The following is a 14302-nucleotide window of genomic DNA, read 5'->3' as shown; positions in this document are numbered from 1 at the left end:
ATGGTCAGATACTCTTGCAAATTATACTGATTTGAAAATTTTTGGATGTCTGACATTTGTTCATGTTGATAATGGGAAATTAAAACCAAGGTCTAAATGATGTCTCTTCCTTGGTTTTAAGCCTAGTGTTAAGTGTTAAGGGTTATGAGTTATGGGATCCAAAAACGTTTAAAGTTGTGATTAGTAGAGATGTTATTTTTGATGAAATTGCTATACTTCGTGATTCGTCTGCAAAAGAAACTAACCCTACAGGTCACCAGAGTTCTGATATTCACGTGGAGCTTGAAATCGACAAAAGTTAGACATCTGAGCCATCGTTATCATCTCAGATTAAGTTAAGCCCCAAGTCATGTCCAGAAACAAGTGTCGGTCCATCAAATTATTGTATTGCTAAAGATAGATCAAAAAGAAATATCAAACCTCCTAAAAAATATGTTGAACCTGATCTCGTTGCATATGTTTTGAATGTAGCTGAAGATATTCACTACAATGAACGTTGTGTGGATTTTATTAATATTATTGCTCGTGGTGAAGTTATTGTAAGAAAAATTAGCACTCATGACAATCCTGCAGATATGTTGACCAAGTCCCTACCTATTGCAAAATTCAAGCATTGTGTGGATTTGGTTTGTATTCTTCAGGGAGATTGATTCTCCGTGATTTTGTTGGAAGAAAGAATTCTAGATAATTTCGTTTGTAGATTTAGAGTCAATGTGGAAATTTGTGATAATTATGACTCAAAATTTTTGTTTATCTGTGATTGGGTTTCCTAATTTGATCGTGACTATAACTTCGAATTTGACTATGATTACAATGTTATCAAATTCAATTTTATGTGAGATTTATCTCATCTGGAGGAATATCCTCATGCATCATGCTCTGATTAGGATATAATTTCCCGGGTTCATCCATAGGTGATGTTAGGTTTATAAATAGGTGCCTAGATCACATGAAATCAGACACAGAGTGAATGTGTCAATATCACTTTTGTATTACCAATATTTGGTTAGTGATATTCTGTTCTTTCTACCCTTGGTTTTTCTCGATTTGGGTTTTCCACGTTAAATTATGTGTTTGTGTGTGGTTGATTGGTTTGATTGTGGTTTGTTGTCAATCCAATTTTGTAACAAAGTGGTATCAGAGCTGTTAGATCAAACCATCAACGCTTGGCTGATCTCAGCCATTGGATCTGCATTATCATCATCATTTGCATCAGGTGGTTTCAGGTTGCCCAGCACGTTCAACCTCTGCCGCTACCGCATGTCCGCCTTCTCCTTCGTCGATTGGAACATTGTCGGTCGTTGTCGAGCTTCTTGTTGTCGATCTATTCTCTCTTCCATCGTCGATTGTTGGCCAGCTTTCATTGTCTTGCTCCTTTGCAGTCAACTATCGCCCTTCCTTGCTGCTTGCCATCCGTCAACACAACCACCATTGCTGATTGGGTTTCTCCATTGCAGAAGACCATTGTTTTAACACACCCAGATAATTATCCAGATCTGGTTAGATTCGAACCACCAAGTCCAAACCCGTTTCAGATTTTGTTAGCCCAGGGTTAACCCATTAGGCCATATATAACTAGCCAATCTACCAACCCGAATTCAAATTTGTTTTTTTGCCCAGATCCAATATTCTAGTTTGTTTTCTATTGGGATTTTGTTTATTGATTATTTGGGGTTATTTAATCTTTGTATTAGCTACCTTAAAATATGATATTCCATTATTAGATCGGAATATTTGATTCTCACAATTGTAAGTTAAGATACGTGTAATTTTGGATGGATGAATTTAGATAAAGGTGGAGTTATCAAGGGGAATTTATATTAATAAATGTGGAGTTATTAATTAAGATCAACAAATATATATTAGGGCTGATCTCTGGCTATGCTTTAAGTGTGGCTAAAAATATCCACTATAGTGAACTTTTTATGGATTTGGGTAGTATTTCTTGTGGTGCAGTTTTGGTTGGTATTTATCTGGAGATTAATTCTTTGTGATTTTGTTGAAAGAAAGAATTTTGGATAATTCCATGTTCAAATTACGTGTCAAGGTGGAGATTGTTATAATTGTGATCCGGAATTCAAATTTGATTGAAATTGTGACTCTTAATTTGACCGTGATTATGACTTCGAATTTAATTGTGATTATGATATTGTCAAATTCGATTTTATATGAGATTTATCTCATTTTGAAGGAATATTCTCATGAATCATTTTCTGATTAGGATATTGTTTCTTGTGTTCATCCATAGATGATTTTAGGTTTACAAATAGGTATTAAGTGCTCTGGAATTAATTGCAGCTATATCACTTTTGTATTATCATATTTGATTAGTGATATTTTATTTTTTCTACTCGTAGTTTTCTCAATTTAGTATTTTTACATAAATTCAGTGTTTGTGTATGGTTGATTGGTTTGATTGTGGTTTATTGTTGATCCAATTTCGTAACAGATGAGGTCAAGTGAGAAGGTTCAACTTGTACTGACACATCATAGTGTTGCCACCACCATCAATGGAAGACGGAGTTATACTTCTTTTTTTCTTCAGGATTTATCGTGTAACAAACAAAACAAATAAATTCATTAGAAACATTTATTATTTATGTGATTTAAGATTTATTAACATAATCAAGTTACACAATTTTTTTTAAGTAAAAGAGATATGTATAGATAGAAAAAAAATATCTATACAAAACACAAATCAGGACATACTCTAGTTTACAATATCACAAATTAAACAAAAATTAATTCTTATGTTGCAAGATAATGCCATTAATGAGTCCTTGACTGGATACTAAGGAACTACTCCACAACAAACCCATTTTATGACTAAATACTTGCAAGGGAAAGAATCAGACATTCTCAAATCAGAAGGTAGAACTAAATTAATTTATCCACCCTCATCTAAATCAAATAATTTGACTTATGCCAAATTGCCAATCCAATTATTAATAATAACTATGAATTATTATTAACCAATTACCAAGTGAAAGGGAAAGGTATCAACGATGGTAGTTTGAGAGCAACTGAGAAGAGACCCAATTACCAAGTGAAAGGGAAAGGTATCAACGATGGTAGTTTGAGAGCAAGTGAGAAGAGACGGCATGACTAAGGCGATGAGGCGGGTTTATTATGTAGTAAGGTTTCTTCTCTTTTTTATATAATATGTAATGTATTAATAACATATTAAAAAAAAAGACCAGTTGAATTTTATATTAAAGAAACTTACTAAAGTTTGATTCTGAATCATTCTCAAGTCAATTTGAATAGGAAAGAATCAAATTGACCACTACACCCAAATGAGATACTCTTTCTTGAACATTTTTTAAATACTCTTTCTTAACGTGGCTCCGCCACTACAACCAATTGAGATACCACTTCTTGAACATTTTTTTTTTTCTAAAAATCATTTTTTGTATTTTATTTTTTTTGTTTTTGATTTTCAACGTTATTATCTGTCCTTTCATTTCCGCTCACGTTCCCCAGTTCAACTTCCAAGCATAGCCGAGTCACGACGGCACGCAAGGGGCACGTGAAGCGGAAAAACGATTTCCACGCAGTCCACCGCAATTGGTTCGCCGATGAGTTGACTCGTTAATTTAATCGCCGTGGTTTTCATTTCCTCGGATACCTCCATCGCCGATCTCATTTTTCCGTCCAGTTTCCACTTCTCCAGCGCCGTTAGTTTCCCGCGTCATCTCTTTCTTATCTGGATATCCTCTTCCATCTCTCTCTCTCTCTCTCTCTCTCTCTCTCTCTCGATACACACATACACACACCTTATCTACATACATAAATATATTTTTGAAGTCTCATGATTCTCTAGGGTTTATGTTATTCAGATAATATATTGTACTAATGTTTCAATTTTAATGTTTTACCACTTAATCCATGGTAGTTGGTGAATCTATTTTATGCTCTTAATTTTTCTTAAACCAGTACAATGTTGATTTTAGAGGAACTAAGGCAATAATATGATGAATATTATCTTCTCCCAAGTTCGATGAAGAAAGATGCTTTTTTGAATACATTTGATTCACCTAGCAGAAAAACAACACAGTTGATTCAAAATCAGATGGATTTGTTTGGATCAGTGTTTCTAATACTGATATAATTGGACACTGGCCCTTTCTTTTTGCTCCATCACTTTCTTCCTCTTCTAGGTTCTATCCTATTCCACTTACATGAATAATAATGCTTAGATAATGCCTTTTTTTAATTTATCAGGCCTGTGATAGGATGCAATAAGGAAATATTATAATGAAGGTCATGTTGTTATGACATGGTAGCTTATGAGTTATTGGTTTTGAATTTACATAGGTTAAGATGACTTTCCTGCATCTGCAGCTTGAAATTTGAAATTTGTATTGATTGTTTAACTCTCTGACCCATGAGTGTGAAGAAATTCTATTTAAGAGCTCGTGAAAGAACATCAATGGTATCTGGTTTCTCTTAAATGATCATACTTGTTTTAACAGATACTAGTACATTTACCCTTTGATGTTGACAATTTTCATTATTTCTATTAGAACAGAGATTATCACTTATTTATTGACTTATTTGATCTGAGGAAGGGTATTTCTATTTGCTGTTTTGGTTCTGTATAAACGAATGTATTTGTCTCAGTTAAGGTAATTAGAATTTGAATTCCTGCAATAATGGTAACATATGAGCTGAGATTAATTGCTATAATGCACAGGTTAAGTTTCTCTTTTGGGCCTAATTGATTGGAACACAGTTGAAGTTGAACTATGCACAAAGGGGGCCAGGGGGATTTACTCTAGAATGGATTACACATGAAATATGACATTTTTGTGAATGTGTGATGTCTATGTTGGACACAAGCTCTCGTTGACACACCCTCAAATGTGTTAGACACTCATTCAAACATTTTTTACTATTCTTTGCATCTTTCTTGGAACTGAAGATGCCTTAAAAATTCAACTTCTGTTCTTCATTTATTGATGTGAGAATATTGCAGCTAATGGTTAAAATCAACATATTGTGGTTTGATGCCTTTCAGTCCCTCTAAACATTGAACATTTAATGCTTGGGAACTGAAAGGCTAGAAGTTCCCATGTTATTTGGAAATAAGATTTTTCCAAATGGCCAATCATGATGCTTTTATAACCTTACTGTAACATAAGGGTTTTCTTTTTTCTTTGTTTTTTTTTTGCCCCCTCGCAGGGGGGGGGGGCGCACAATTTATGATGTGTGGAGAAATGATTCCAACTATGAAAACATATTGTTGTGCCAGTGTGTCCAGGTGCCATCCTATCCTGTCCAATTTCAGAATACATGCTTCTTAGTTTAGAAACTGATAGTTGGCACTGTGATTCTGCCAGCTTATGTATACATCACATCTAGGTAAAGATTTTCTGATTGTCCTGGTTAGAGCCATAATGGATTTTACTTCTTGGGCTTGGTCAGGGTTTAAGGCTTTGTCATGTTAAGTCATTTACTATGCCTGGACATTCTCAACTTCAGATACCCTATGGAAGGTTAAATTTTGAAAAAGGCGGGATAAAAGTCCTTTTGTGGTTTATGGAGACAACTGAACCTTTTTTTTCTTCCACTGTTGGAATTGAGCTATCTCAGCCTTAATGTCTAAAAAGTAATTTTATAAATTGTCACGACCCTAGGGGTTAGCTAGGGTCTAGAAAGGAAATTGGAAGAATTCGGAAGAGAAACAGAGAAGAATTGGAGGGAGAGACAGCACAGAAATCAAGAGAAAAGAGGGAAAACAAGGAAGAACGAGAGAGAGAAAGTAAGGGGGGAAAATATGAATTCACTATATCATTTCAACATATATTTCTCTACATACTAGGGCCTATTTATAGGCTGTTCAACTGGAAGTAGAGTCTAGGAATAACACCCAGGTGCACTACAACCAGAGTTATTAAAGGCGCGCCTAGGCGCACGCCTAGGCTCAAGGTGCACCAAGGTGCACCTTGGGCACCTGAAAGCCTTCCAGGCGGACGCAGACCAAAAGGCGCGCCTCAAGTGCGCCTCAGCCCAAGGTGCGCGCCTTGGGCTTTTTAGCTATTTTTCAAGTTTTTTATTTCACTGTTTGTTACTTTATTTAATTTTTTACTGTTGAGGGTTTAAATTTATTGCTTCAACTACAAATTTGACAATAAATAAAATGGCTACTACTTCAAATGCTCCAATTGAATTTGATCTAGATAAAGATGGATAGGGAGAATTGAACAAATTCAAGGCATGTAATAACAAAATGCAATATTAAGTCACTAAAACAAAGAAAGATGCAAATTCAAGTCTAGTATATTACCTACCAAAAAAATGTATGAAACTATCATCACACTTTTAAACCATAGAAATCATCCAACAAGAGGAGTAGATGATGTGGAAGAAGATATTAGAGATGATGCTTCTAATGATGAAAATATAGAAATGTTTGGTCTTTAGAGTGGTTTTTTTTATAACATGCTTGTTAAAATATTATTAGAAGTTATGATCTATTTTATGCCTTTTTCTTCAACTATATTTTTATTTTTTTATTAACTTGCGCCTAGTTCCACCAGGCTCGCGCCTCGCCTTGCGCCTCAGGCTCCAAGACCCTTGTGCGCCTTAGTGCGCCTTGCGCCTTTAATAACACTGACTACAACAGAACTAACACCATTTCCTAACCAACAATGTAACTAATTACTGCTTTGCCCCTATAATACCCCAAGGGTCGTGACATAAATCAGGTGTTGCCTCATTTTGTAATCCTGTACTCTGCTTTTATTTGTAGGATAACAGCTTTCAACTGAAAGGCATTTCAGAGAGCAGATTCAACCAAACTTTAAGTATGCTATTGCATGTCGATTCCTGCCATCACCTACAAATCTCCCTGCTGAATGCATGTGGTGTACACATGAGCTCATTAAGTTAGAACAAAAAAAAAAAAAAAAAAATATGAATTCCTTTTCCTGATGATTATTGAATATGAAGATTAGCTTACTAGTCAGGTTTCCTAAAAAATCTTAGTTTACAATGTGCGAGAAAGATTTTGTAAGAACCAAATAAGGAAATAAGCAAGTTCCATCAACTCCTCTTGTAACTAGCCATAGATGTGGATCTTACTTGACCTTGCTCTTATTGTCTCTACTAGCCCAAAAAGTTTATGCTCACATATTTTTGGCTAAGATTGCCATCACATTCCTATCTTAATTATGGTATCTTTCCTAGTTAACTTATCATAAGCAATGTTTATTAATTGAATTTAGTGTACTTTTTATTGATTCAAGACTTTGGTTTTGACATAATCATTAGTTTAGTCACTTCTATTATCCGAACTTATGCAGTGGCTTTTTAATTCTTTGGTATAGTGTTGAATGTACTCTAAAATTTTATGGTTTTCAATGTCAATTATAAATTTAAACTAGCATGACCTAAACCTATAAAGCATTTTTAGTTCCACAACTCATAATTTATGCTTGTGGTATGTTTATTCATGTTCCAGGGGGGAAAAAAAAAGTAGAATCTTTTTGGATCTGCTGCTTATTCGAAGATATGGTACGGGGAAGAGATGCCTGTTGGGAACATTGTGTCCTTGTTGATGCAACAAGGCAAAAGGTAAAGTGCAATTATTGTCAGCGAGAGTTCAGTGGAGGAGTTTATAGGATGAAGTTTCATTTAGCTCAAATCAGAAACAAAGACATAGTTCCCTGTGCGGAAGTCCCAGATGATGTGCGGGACCAGATTCAGTCATTATTGAACACCCCCAAGAAGCAGAAAACCCCTAAGAAACAAAAGGTGGATCCGGCAGCTAATGTTCAGCAAAATAGTTCCTCTGCTAGTGGTGGCATCCATCAGAACCATGGATCCAGTGGGCAGCATGGTAGCACTTGTCCGTCATTGTTATTCCCCCATCCATCCCCAAGTGCACAGCCAGCTTCAGATGCTGGTGAAAAGCAGAAACAAGATGAGGCGGATAAGAAGATTGCTGTATTTTTCTTTCATAACTTCATTCCTTTTAGTGCTGCTAAATCCATGTACTATCAGGAAATGGTGGATGCTGTTGCAGAGTGTGGGGTGGGCTATAAAGCACCCAGTTACGAAAAGTTGAGGTCCACGCTCTTGGAAAAAGTGAAAGGGGACATAAATGGGTGTTACAAGCGATTGAGAAATGAATGGAAGGAAACAGGTTGCACAATCTTATGTGATTGCTGGTCTGATGGGCAAGACAAATCACTTGTGGTGTTTTCTGCTGCATGCCCTAAAGGTACATTATTCCTGAAGTCAGTTGATGTGTCTGGCCATGCAGATGATGCTCATTACTTGTTTGAGTTGCTTGAGTCAGTTGTTTTGGAAGTTGGCATAGAAAATGTTGTTCAAGTTATAACAGACAGCACCGCTAGCTACGTCTATGCTGGAAGTCTTCTTATGACTAAGTACTCTTCAATATTCTGGTCTCCTTGTGCCTCACATTGTATTAATAAGATCTTGGAAGATTTCAGCAAACTAGAGTGGGTGAGTATGATATTAGAAGAGGCAACTACCATCACAAGATACCTATATAGTCATGTGGGAATGCTGAATATGATGAAGAAGTTCACAGGTGGAAGGGAATTGATTAGACCTAAAATCACTAAATTTATTGCTCATTTCCTCTCCCTGAGGTCTATTGTGACTCAGGAGGATAATTTGAAACACATGTTTTCTCATACAGACTGGGTATCCTCATTTGGTAGGCGTCATGATGCCCAAGCTATTAAGTCCTGGTTGTACACAGAAAGATTTTGGAAGTGTGCACGTGAAGCTGTAAGTGTTACAGATCCGCTAGTTAAAATCCTGAGGATTGTAGATGGCGACATGCCTGCCATGGGCTATATATTTGAGGGAATGGAGAGGGCAAAGGTCATGATCAAGGCATTCTATAAGGGTGTTGAAGAAAAATACGTTCCAATTTGGGATATAATTGATAGGAGATGGAATATGCAGCTTCACTCACCACTACATGCAGCAGCAGCCTTCCTGAATCCTTCTGTTTTCTACAAATTAAACTTCAAAGTTGATACAAGAATAAGGAATGGATTTCAAGAAGCCATGATGAAAATGGCTACAGAGGACAAGGACAAAAGAGAAATAACCAAAGAGCATCCAGTATACATAAATGCTCAAGGTGCTCTGGGAACTGATTTTGCAATCATGGGAAGGACACTGAACACTCCATGTAAGTGCGTTTTTCTCCTTGCATTTAATTTTCAATTCCGCTGTCTCCCAGATTTGAGCTCTTTCTTCTTTAGAGGAGTGCCCTCTTGGAAGATGGAAGAAGGCACTGGTATTTATTTCCTGATTAAATAAAAGACCATGATAGATCAGTCAGAATGGTACCATCAATGACATCCTAAATTAACATTTGATATTTTGATGAATAACGTTCATAACTTACAACATTTTACCAAAACAAGGAATTGGGTAAATGAAAATTTTCAGTGAGTTATATTGATGCTTTTGGCCTTGGGATGTCCTTATGGAGTCCCTTTGACATGCACTTCAGGTGCCATCTAAACTTGTGTTACACCTTGGGGAGGAAGATGGGCGGTTTCTTCCTACCAGTCCATCTTGAGATAATTTTCCCTCTTATTAATGTTAATTCCTGAAAAATATCACACTTATCAGCCATAGTGTATCCTTAGGTGATTGGTGGGCTGGTTACGGTTATGAAATCCCAACACTACAGAGGGCTGCTATGAGGATACTAAGTCAACCTTGTGCTTCTCACTGGTGTAGATGGAACTGGAGCACCTTCGAGAGTATGCATGGGAAGAAATGCGACACTTTGTTGCTGGATAGATATAGTGATCTTGTTTTTGTGCACTGCAATCTCTGGTTACAGTCGATTGTTAATGGTAGGGGTGGGAAATGTAAGCCAGTTGATTACGATGAAATAGATGTTAGTGCCGAGTGGCCATCTGAATCTGAATCTTCGCCTTCTCTTTTGGATGATTCTTGGTTGGATAATCCACTCTTTGAGTGAAGAGGTAGTCCTTAAACTTGTGATGAGTTAAATAGGAAAAGGGAAGAGAATAGAAATCCTGTTGTTCAATATTTGATTTTATATGGAACTACAGTTAAGTTTTAGGTTTGTAAATTATTATGAATGTGGATTTTGTTTTAGGACCTTACATGCATGCTGCATTCCTGTTACCCATTTCATATGTTGACTCTATTCATTTATGAAATTGGTACATGTTTCTAAATCTTCCTGCATTTTCCTTTCCCATTTTGTCATGTTGACACTTATTCCTGAAAAATGGTTTGAATGTGACACATATTTCATGATGGTGTATAAGGAAGTAAATTGTATACATAAATTTTTTTCGGTTAAAATTATATCACCTCGGATCAAGTGGGGGAGACACTAAAGTCCACAAAACTCAAATTCGAGATCTGGGACTCATCAACATTATTATACCATCCATTATTAGACTACAACTTCGATGGTTATAAGCTGCCTTAGATTTAGGGTACACTATTATACCGTCTGTTTAGTGTTACTAAACATTGATCGTCCCTCTCTAATTTGCTATTAGATTTACTTGAGCAAAATCAATCAGAGACTTGCAATGGATCCGAGAGCTTTGTGTTATATTTTTGTTAGTTGAAAGTTCATCGCAGGTAATGTGATTCTCCCAAAAAAAAAAGCCAACGGAAAATTAGTACTCTTTGAGAGGTGAACGCAACGGGGCTTACTCTAAACGGGGCTTACTCTAATGCTTTGAACTTACACTCTTGAACTGAAATGGTAGATGGTATTTCTCTTTTAACGGGAACTTGCAATCAATCAATATGACTCAAAAGTTAATCGAAGTTTGAAACAATTAATCTGATGGAGAATAAGTCTCTCAAATAATTTTTGGGATCATAGTGCACGGTCTCTAATGTTCGTACCTTCGATTATGCTAGAGAGGTAAATCACAGGTTGAGTCTTTGGCCCTTGCACAGGACGAGAATCAAACTCGTAACCCACCGAATTCACACTGACCGCTCAACTTATACCTAAAGGGAAATCTCTCGAATAATTCTTACTTGATGGTTATTTAGATAATTAATATTATCATTATTTAGCTCTTATAAATAGGGTGCTTCTAATTTAGTTAAAGAACATTATTATAGTCTCGGTTGTGTTTCATGATTGATAATCAAAGTTTTTATATACAGTGATTAATTATCTGAAACTGTAAGGTTGTGACTCAAATCATATTACTTTTTATGAGTTATTTTTTCATTAATTTTTATTTTAGTTATTTATGTGATATGATCCTAACACAAAAAAATTTATAATTTCTTAGCATGTGACAACCTTGACAATCTGTTTGATTGAAAATTTAAAATATGGTATTACTTTGTGACATGATAATGACATGTTTGATATCTCGTTGAACATGTAATAAAACAGACTAAGTTTAAAATAATTTTATTGATGGGGTTATATGAGGTGGTTTTGGATAAGAAACTCTTATTTGTATTGCTTGGGTTATACAATGTAATTAAAATAATAAAAATATCTCTCATCTAAAGAGATGAGATGGTGAGACGCGACGAGTATTTGAATCATTTGCGCGCATGTGTAGTCTAAGATGTAATTCTTGATATACAAATAGCATGATCCTCTAGATAATCTCACCTTAGTGAGATTAAATTTTTTGATTATATAGGCATTTTTGCCCCTACCTATATAAACAAATCTAACCATTCTACCTTTTCTCAAATTTATTTTTTTTAAAATTTTGATATATTATTTAGGTAACAAAATATATTTCATGTAATCTAAACATATTTTTATTCACATAGAAAATATATTTCTTTATAATTATAATCTATTGGGATAAAAGGACAAATTAGTCTTTGGGCAACTAAATCAAAGTAATAACTTAGGAAAATTCTATATGCAGTCACAACTTTTGCTCTTCGTCACAGCTAATTTCCATAATTGTTCTTCATAACAACCCTCAATTGCACAGCTAATATGTTTTCAAAATATCCCCGAACGCATAAAGCCATTCCACAATCACTTATTTTTTTCTCAAAAGATGACAAAATCATAGATCTAAGCTTTCATCACAGAGGTGGGCGTTCATCACAGAAGATGACAAAATTAGAGGCAGGCGTTTCGCCCCTCACAGCACAGGAACCCAAACCCACTCCTCATTGTCTATCTCCGTCTTCTCTCTCTTCGTTGTATGTCCGTTATCCTCTTGCTCCTAGTCATCGCGGCCAAAATTGGCCTTTCTAGGTGTTCTTTGTGGTCGCCGACAGCCGCTATAGTGTTGGCTGTTAGTCTGTTTGTCCTCCTCCTACTTCATGTATGTTTGAATTTATTTTAGGATTTTTTGTTCTTAAATGTATTTATATGATACATTTTCTTCTTTACAGTAATATTGGTGATCTTGGTGCTCTGTAACTATTGGTTGATCAACCTAACATTCTCAAAGAGGAAGGTTAAGAATTAAGAATTCAATATGGAATAAGACAAAAAAAAAAAAAAAAAAAAAAACACACAAACTCAAATGACTTATCAATTTTGGTTTTATTCTCTAAATTTTCCTGATTATTATCGTATTTATAAAAAATTAAAAATAATTACAACGAGAACAGTTAGAGGAACACAAAAGATAGAAACATAAATAGATCAACCGTAATAAACATGAATCTCATCCTACAAAACTCCCGAACCTTAGGATTTGAGATTTTTGAATTCTCTTGAACCCCAAAATTCAGGAGTTTTGAATTTTCCCAAATCTTGGGGTTTGAGAAGAGCTAAAACTCCCAAAACCCAAGGTTTAGGAAGAGCTAAAACTCCCGAATCTTGGGAATCGAGAATAGCAAAAACTCTCAAACTCTAGGGTTTGGGAAGAATAAAAACTCCCAAACTCTTAGATTCGGGAAGAGCTAAAATTTCTAAACTTTACAGTGAAAGAAACAAACCCCGAACTTTTGAGTTCGGGAGATAGCATGCCAAAAGCAAAAGGAAATCTTGTGAACTCTAGAGTTCGGGAGAATGGTGAGTAAGCAGAAGAATAAGAAGGTAAAAATGGCTTTTGTCTTTAGAGTTATTTTAGTCATATTTGAATATTGCTGTGGAGAGTTGTGAAGAGCAAAAGGGGTGGTTGTATACAGAATTTCCTAATACTTTATTCACATTTTGATATATCAAACGTTGAGATTGGTATAATTTTAAGTTAATAACTATAATAGTTTTTAATTTCATTATTATTTTATCTTTTCATTAATTTTGTCCTATTATGGATACCAAATGCGACATTAGAATTTTATAATATTTTTTAAAATCAGTAAACTGGGATTGCAACTCGCTCCCTACTCTTTCTTTGGAATCATCCTTACCACATGGAGTTAATATTTTTGAAAGGAAAAGCAAAATAAGTATTTTTTATTTATTTTATTTTTTATTGTCAAAGTATAATAATAAATTTATAGTTAAGAAAAAGTGTTCATTTTTAGTGTCTAATCTTTAAGAGACTTGTAAAATAGAAAATAATTAGGAACTTCCAAAGGGGGGTGAATTGGTACACTTAAAAAATTGAGAAAAAATCAAAATCCTTTTTATGAAAAAAATGATTTAATGCAAGTGAGAATTATCAAGGAAATACTTGATGCAATAAATGAAATAGAAAGTGCAAGCAAGAGAATAACACAATGATTTATAGTGCTTCTCACTAAAGATTTTTAAATTAATCCACTAATTGAAAGAAAGAACCCCCTATCTATAAGATAGACTTTCTAGCAAAAGTGCTAAATGATACAATCTCCTACAATACTTGTGGGCTCTCTAGCACTTGCTAGGTAATGCTAAAAATTGTTTCAATAAAAGGAGAGAATATGAGAATTAAACATCTCAATTACAATGTCTCTCAAGTGATACAAGGCTTTGGAAATAAATAGCAACAATGAATGAAATAGTAACCTTGAGAGAAATTGTGACAATTTAAAGTATAAGAGACCAAAATGAGCACTTGTGAGCAGTTGGACACTTGTAATGAATGTTCTCTCATTCCATAAGTGTTGCACCAACCAAGTGTTTATAGTAAAGGATGGGTGCTGCCAAAATTTCAATCATTCGAGATAGTTGGAGTGCATTAAATGCCCTCCAAAACTAGCTATTGGAATTTCCTGTGATAAAAACGAGTCGACAGGTTCACTGAACCGGTCAATAGGTTAGTACAAAAATTTAAACACTAATTGATAGGTGAATCAAGGTGTTTGACCATTACCCAAGATCAGTCGACAGGACCTAATGTAGAGGCGATTGACAGCAAATTACATAGATCATACT

The 14302-nt window shown here is 35.1% G+C and overlaps 1 protein-coding gene across 5 annotated transcripts; it reads left to right on the top strand.

The window, feature by feature from the left end:
- The first annotated feature begins 3487 nt into the window (after window positions 1-3487).
- On the top strand, window positions 3488-10190 carry LOC127795507 (uncharacterized). 5 transcript variants are annotated; one of them, XM_052327237.1, is made up of 3 exons: window positions 3488-3677; window positions 7466-9178; window positions 9645-10189. In XM_052327237.1, exons 2-3 carry the CDS (start codon window positions 7516-7518, stop codon window positions 9983-9985), a joined length of 2004 nt encoding a protein of 667 aa, XP_052183197.1. In that variant the 5' UTR covers window positions 3488-3677; window positions 7466-7515; the 3' UTR covers window positions 9986-10189. The 5 variants fall into 5 exon arrangements, with proteins under 5 accessions (XP_052183197.1, XP_052183199.1, XP_052183200.1 ...); XM_052327238.1 differs by lacking the exon at window positions 3488-3677 and adding an exon at window positions 3701-6809; XM_052327239.1 differs by lacking the exon at window positions 3488-3677 and having other exon boundaries at window positions 3699-9178; window positions 9739-10190.
- Window positions 10191-14302: the final 4112 nt, after the last annotated feature.

Source organism: Diospyros lotus, chromosome 2, assembly GCF_014633365.1.
Source record: "Diospyros lotus cultivar Yz01 chromosome 2, ASM1463336v1, whole genome shotgun sequence".
In the NCBI taxonomy this organism is placed as follows: Eukaryota; Viridiplantae; Streptophyta; class Magnoliopsida; order Ericales; family Ebenaceae; genus Diospyros; species Diospyros lotus.
The sequence above is the reverse complement of the archived record's forward strand: the minus strand, read 5'-3'. Positions and strand labels throughout refer to the sequence as shown.

Coding starts and splice junctions, on each gene's coding strand:
- LOC127795507 (XM_052327236.1), top strand. CDS start 7,447: ATGTTTATTCATGTTCCAGGGGGGAAAAAAAAAGTAGAATCTTTTTGG. Junction 9,179..9,644: donor AAGGACACTGAACACTCCAT/GTAAGTGCGTTT, acceptor GTGTATCCTTAG/GTGATTGGTGGGCTGGTTAC.